Source organism: Opisthorchis viverrini (assembly GCF_000715545.1).
Source record: "Opisthorchis viverrini unplaced genomic scaffold opera_v5_111, whole genome shotgun sequence".
Taxonomy (NCBI): domain Eukaryota; kingdom Metazoa; phylum Platyhelminthes; class Trematoda; order Opisthorchiida; family Opisthorchiidae; genus Opisthorchis; species Opisthorchis viverrini.
The window spans coordinates 509,219-515,256 of record NW_008751765.1 but is presented as its reverse complement, the minus strand read 5'-3'; the positions used below and the strand labels follow the sequence as shown (position 1 = coordinate 515,256).

Genomic DNA, 6,038 nt, shown 5'->3' with positions numbered 1-6,038 from the left:
TGGCAGAGGGGTATGAAGGAGATCACGAAACGCTTGGGTGCTGTCGGTGCTACTCGCCTTCCAGGATGGGAACCGCGTGATCCTCACTGTGCCTGGTTGGAGACACTACAAGATATGGCTACCAACCGATGTCAGTGGTGTTCTTGTTGTCAGTTTCTGTCCAGATTGCCTGAATGAATGTTTGGAGGTGTAGGCACCTCGGAATGATTGTGTTAAGCTAGCACTAAGTCCCTCCCCCATCCACCTTTAATCTTTTCTTTACAATAAGGCTTTCAAATAAGTCATGGTTGTACGGCAGTGAAGCATTGGTGTTGAATACTGATGTCATGCTGTCGTTGATGATGATGATGACAGTCCGGCAACTAGGGAATTGACACACTGCACGTGGCCTCCTGCATCCGCCTTTTTGCTCACGCTATTCATACCTGCGAACTCTGAGACAACGATCCGCTGTGCGCGATGGCGATCCCGTATGAGAATCAGTGGATATCGCACATCTTCCTGATGTATAATTTCCCTTTAATGAGGATCACATCTGAACATCCTTGTCATCGACCGGTGAGCTCATGTGCCAGGTATTTTTCTTGTTCGAAGGCAATACAAATTGATGTGAAATTCATACACTGCTCTATTTGCTCTGTTGAATCACAGACAACCTTGTAATGGGTGACTACGCCATGACTGACGCAATCGATGAACTCATCCCCGCCCTCATACAATGTTTCGGAGTGATCCTGCTGGGATATCTCGCTGGCAGATACAAACTACTGCGTGAAGCCGAAATCCGTGGTCTGAACTCCTATGTTACCAAATTTGCCCTGCCTGCCGTGTTCTTCAAGGTGGGTTCCACGTGTATGACAACCGATTTTTTTCATTATTTTGAGTTGTCCATGGGGAGGGGTGATAGTCTTTTTTTCTGAAGTGGTTTAGATAAACTGGTGTGAAAAAAATCAGTAGCCTTCTGTCTCAGAACGGGAGGTGAACGTGTGAGCATTGAAACTCCGTAACCGATGAGCACGAGGAGACTGTTCAGTGAGGTCAAAATCTCTTAATTAATGTCTTCGAATCACTGTCTTTGTTGTTAGCAACAGAAGTGAAGGGCACTAGTGGTTCACTGCCATACATCCATGCCATTCTAGAAATCTAACAGTACCACAGATACTGATGCTCTTCACAGCATTTCTCATTCCATTCTGATCTTTCGGACTCCAAATTAGACACGGAAGACCCCAAGGAACATGATGGGTCTCATGCAACACCAGACCTGGTTTTACTGGGCCACGCCAGCCTGGTACCGGTCAGTGCTCAGTTTTCTCAGAGTTTTTGGTAATGACCTCCAGTTTCCAAAAAAGCACCGTGTAAAATAAACATCGATTGGGCCACGCCTGGTACCGGTCAGTGCTCAGTTTTCTCAGAGTTTTTGGTAATGACCTCCAGTTTCCAAAAAAGCACCGTGTATAATAAACATCGATTGGACAACTTCCGCTTCAGACGTGTTTCGTTTCGATGAAGGCACTTCAGCTGAATAACTGAAGGGATCAGCTGTAATGCCATATGTGAATGTGAGGACAGCGGCAGTGAGAAACTCTTTGTTGCTTGAAAGTTTATCCTTTTGTCTTGCAGATCGTGGCCGTGTTGAGGAACCTCATGATGGACTGGTCATCATCGTCGGCATCATGGCATCAGTGTTCAACATTGATGCTTCGCTGTTGTACTTGAATGTGGCCTGGGTACCCAGACGTAGACAGGGTGACGATTAGGGTCTTCGACCAGAGTCTTTGGCTTCTGACCGCAAGCGAGCGCTGTCTGGCGGAAAATGAAGGTGCATTTCAATTTTTACAGATGTTCTAACCCCCGGCTCGGAGTACCAGGAGACTGTGTTCGTCAGACCAATCTGGTAGGAGGGACTCTGAAGGTTTCGTGCGGACACTCCCAAAGTATAGCTCAATGGGTGGCTGAGGTACACAAACCGTCACACCACGGTAAAGTCGAGTCTCTTCGTGACGGGATAGGCCAGACGATTTCGGGATCATCTATTTGGGGCACGTGATGACTCGCACTAATAGAGTCTGTACAGGGCAGCTGAGCTAATGTCTGTCACATGCATTCCCATACTCCCTGCGAAGACCGAATTCATTTTTCTTCTCTTTTTTTTGTTCTGACTCAGGGGATGGTCACTGTGGACCTCACCGGTGTGTCGTGGGCGCTCGTCGGTGCCATATCTTTGGGCAAAGCGGCGGTCTTTTTTCTGGCATTCGCGACCACGCTGCTACTCAACCGCACATCCCCGTTTGGTATGGCTGCCATTTTGTCCATGTTTGTCTCCCAATCAAACGATGTCGCCCTGGGATACCCCGTGTGTGAGTACTTTAGTCACAATTGTCTTTTGTTCCACCTAAACCTGATCACAGCTTTACAAACCCATAGTCAGGTTAGGGCTTAATAAGAAATAAATCGCCCAGCTGTAACACCCGGTGTGTAGCTGCCATGCCACCTGAAGGAAGCACGAGGTATCAAGTACTGTCAGGTTGCCCAAGCCTGGACAGAGGAAGTCGAGAGGCAGAAGTCGGGTTCGAACCGCGGACCTTGCGGTCAGTAAATTCGCGCCCTAACCACTTGAGCCATCCCACCCCGTTAAGGCTTACTAAGTAGGACTTGTCTAGATCCCTCCGAGAAACGGTAATTCGTACCCAATAAGACGAGTCCTGCACGTGTAAGGAGGCTGGGTCACGTGACCTTTTGGTCAGTAGCTTCAGTATCCTTAGACTACACATCTGCTATCAGGCCTTCAGACGGACAATCTATTCTAACCCTTCATCAGTATCTGGATCTTCTTTTCTATATCGGACTAGGAATTGTACCTTTTCTAGGCATTTTTATCATTAGAATTGCCTGTTTGGCTCAGCTGTTCATTGAATTCAGACGTCATTCCAGCCCACGTAGCATTCACTGTTACTATGGCTGGCTACTGCCAGATTGGGCCGTACTTCGACTGCTCGTCGCACGTTTTTTCTGGATCCTGTTTCTCAGCTGAACATCGGATTGGCCGCGACACTTCCTAGCACTGCACTACCAGGCTCTATCTTGATACATTTTGCTTGTAGCATCTCTGAACTAGAATTTGTTCTTATTTATACTTCATCTGTGGGGGCGAGATGGACCAAGTGGTTAGAGCGCGAATTTACTGACCGCAAGGTCCGTGGTTCGAACCCGACCTCTACCTCTCGACTTCCCCTGTCTAGGCTTGGGCAACCTGGCAGTATCCCAGCCCTTGTGCATGCCCTTCGTGTGGCATGGCAGCTAGGCACCGAAAAGGTGCTACAGCTGAACTTCACCTGTGGAAGCTCTGGCGATAATACCCCACCATGGGCCAGTTTTCGTACAGCTGAGGTCGTTCGCGCTACTGTCGCCATGTCACTTTATGTTGCTAAAAGCCCATCTCGCCATATCTTATGTGTAGACAGCTGTAACGGAAAATGTATTACAAGTGCAGTTGTCTCTCAGAAGAAACCGCTACTCGTTCCTCATTGATGAGGATGTCAGCGAACGAGTCACTCTCAGAAGGGACTATTTTGATCCTCCAAGTGGCCTCTTCAAGGAGGGACAACCGCATTTACTTTTTTGGTCTTACAGTCAATCACAGTAAAAAAATCTCTTGACTGCGCGATGAAACGCCTAGTCTTTGATTTATCAGCCACTTTTCTGCAGTATTCTCTCAAGGGGCGAGCACTCACCTGGGTAACAGGTCAAGGTACGCAGCCAAATCAACCATTTCGTGTTCCGCAGCTCTACTGAACAAAGGTCACTACCGACCTAAATCTGCCACTTTGATGTGGTGATCGGGCTTGAGTGTTGCAATGATCTCGCGGGCTACCCTGGTAAGAACTTCGTTCTACAAGATGCAACCAGGCCAGGAGGGCCAAATAGGAACAGTCAGACTAAGAGCAGCATGATCCCGTACCGCGAGTAATCATGCTACGGAGCGGTCTGGAGACAAAGTCGTACTGTCCTCTGCGACAGGAGTGTGAAGGCAGTAAGCCCCAGGCGACCGGCATGCCCGTATTCATGGAACTAGTGATGTTGGCTTCCCCCGAAGAAGGACGGGTAAGAAAATGTCGGCTTCAAAAACCGCACATTTCAATCGTCCAGGGCATTACTCAGTACGGTCGGAAAAAAACTCTGAAAACCAGAGAGCACTGCTGTGCACAACCACATCAGGAGTGAGGCGGTAACGACAAGTCCACGATTTTTACAACTGATGATGTTAGCAAGGGTCACTCATCAAAAATGTTGGCTTCCACTCGGCTAATCAGAGGTCACTTTACCATAACTGTGTGCAGACGGGCCAATACGGTGATTTTAAAGGAGAGAGAAGTAACCTAGTAACGGTTATCTTCAGTTTGAGCGCGAAACGTAGTCTGCCATACCACGATGGAGAGCGAGACAGCACTTCCAGGAGAGAAGAATTATATCTACTTACTGACAGACCAGGTTTGTAAAACTGATTTTCCTTCGTTCGGCTACCCTTCGGAGGAGACAGCGCAGCCCATAACAGATTTCGGCAGATGTTTGAGCCTGAAATCTGTAGTTTTTTTTCTGAATCTAATCCAAGGACTAATTCGGCGTTGCGTGTTTGTCTCTAACAGTTGTTTTTTCGCAAAATACGGTGATCTTCCGAAGGAGTTCCCAAGCGCTTTCCAGTGTGCCTCGGGAAAAACGGCACAAAGACTATTCCAGCACCATGTGTATGCGAACATGGCTTTCAAAACCATACTCAGCCATCCAATATCTTTGGGGCGAGATGACTCGGTGGTTAGAGCGCTAATTTACTGATCGGAAGGCCCGTGGTTCGAATCCGACCTCCGCCTCTCGACTTCCCCTGTCTAGGCTTAAGCCGTATCCTGGCCATATCCCAGCCCGCGCGCTTCCTTTGGGTGGCATGGCAGCTAGGCACTGAAAGGGTGCTACAGCTGAACGACTTATTTGTTAAGACCTTTGGGGAATGTAAACACTGGTAACAAGTGATTCCGTTTTCATCAGATTACGTAACGCGATTCTGTGTTCACAAGCAACACTTTCAGTCGCTTCATCTATCCCTCCGACCGACAGATTCATACGACAACAGTCGCCTCGTTGTTAATTCAATCACTTTATCCATCCAGCAATCGATCGTTGTCTATCTCACAAATTATCCTGACTTTTTCGTTTTACCCCTCATTTTTCGTTCATCAAGCCTAATTAATCCAGTTGGCATGTGAATTTCGTATTGATCAGGCATCCAACTCATTTCTTACGGGCTTCCAGAGAGTCGAATGTGTATGCTGACTTTCCTACAGTAGCGCTACTCGATTCATATCTTCTGGCTGTTTAACCATTTCATTCGCTTGTCCATTCTCCCTTCGTCAGTAAAAGCCCTGTATCCGGAATTGGCCATCTACGTGTACTTGTTTGCCCCGGCTCAGTTGATCATCCTCAACCCGATAGCCTACCTCTTTCTGGAATGGCATCAATTGAAGCAGGAATCCATCGATGCCGACTTGAAAAGGCTCGCTGATGGCGCCGATATCACCCCGCCTGCAAGTGTGAACAAGTGCAGACGTTTACTGCAGGTCAGTCTTGCTTTTTTTTTCTTTTCACCGTATTACCTCAATAGCGTAGTCGCAGAAACAAGTTCACCTTTAGCTGTCTAGTCAGTGTTGTGTGTAGAGTTGACAGCCAGGACCGATAAAAATCGTTGTGTTATCTTCTATACAGTACTGAGATGCCTTTGACGGTGAACTGTGACGCTTGGCTGATAGATCTTGACTGCACATCTGCGGTTTTATCCACATGAGTTCTCAGACACCTCGTGGAGGGACTACCGTACAGATCTCTGCTCAGCGGGCAGCACCCTCTATGTATTTTCTACAGTCTGATCGTTGGCTAAGGTCCCGTCTAGCGAATGCCAGTGTGACAAACGCCAGAAACGACGTTTATCGTTGGAGGTCAGACTATGTGTCTACACGACGATGGCATCTACCCGCGTGAAGTACTGCTCA

At 47.9% G+C, this 6,038-nt stretch overlaps 1 protein-coding gene across 1 annotated transcript in view; it reads left to right on the top strand.

Annotated features, from left to right (window-relative positions):
* Positions 1 to 6,038, top strand: part of T265_05655 (hypothetical protein) — a gene marked incomplete at both ends in the record, with an annotated part of 62,233 nt that overhangs the window by 6,711 nt on the left and 49,484 nt on the right. The window contains 3 exons of the mRNA XM_009170720.1: positions 652 to 839; positions 2,168 to 2,360; positions 5,407 to 5,609. Coding sequence (XP_009168984.1) covers positions 663 to 839; positions 2,168 to 2,360; positions 5,407 to 5,609 — 573 coding nt within the window. The remainder of the gene's footprint in view (positions 1 to 651; positions 840 to 2,167; positions 2,361 to 5,406; positions 5,610 to 6,038) is intronic.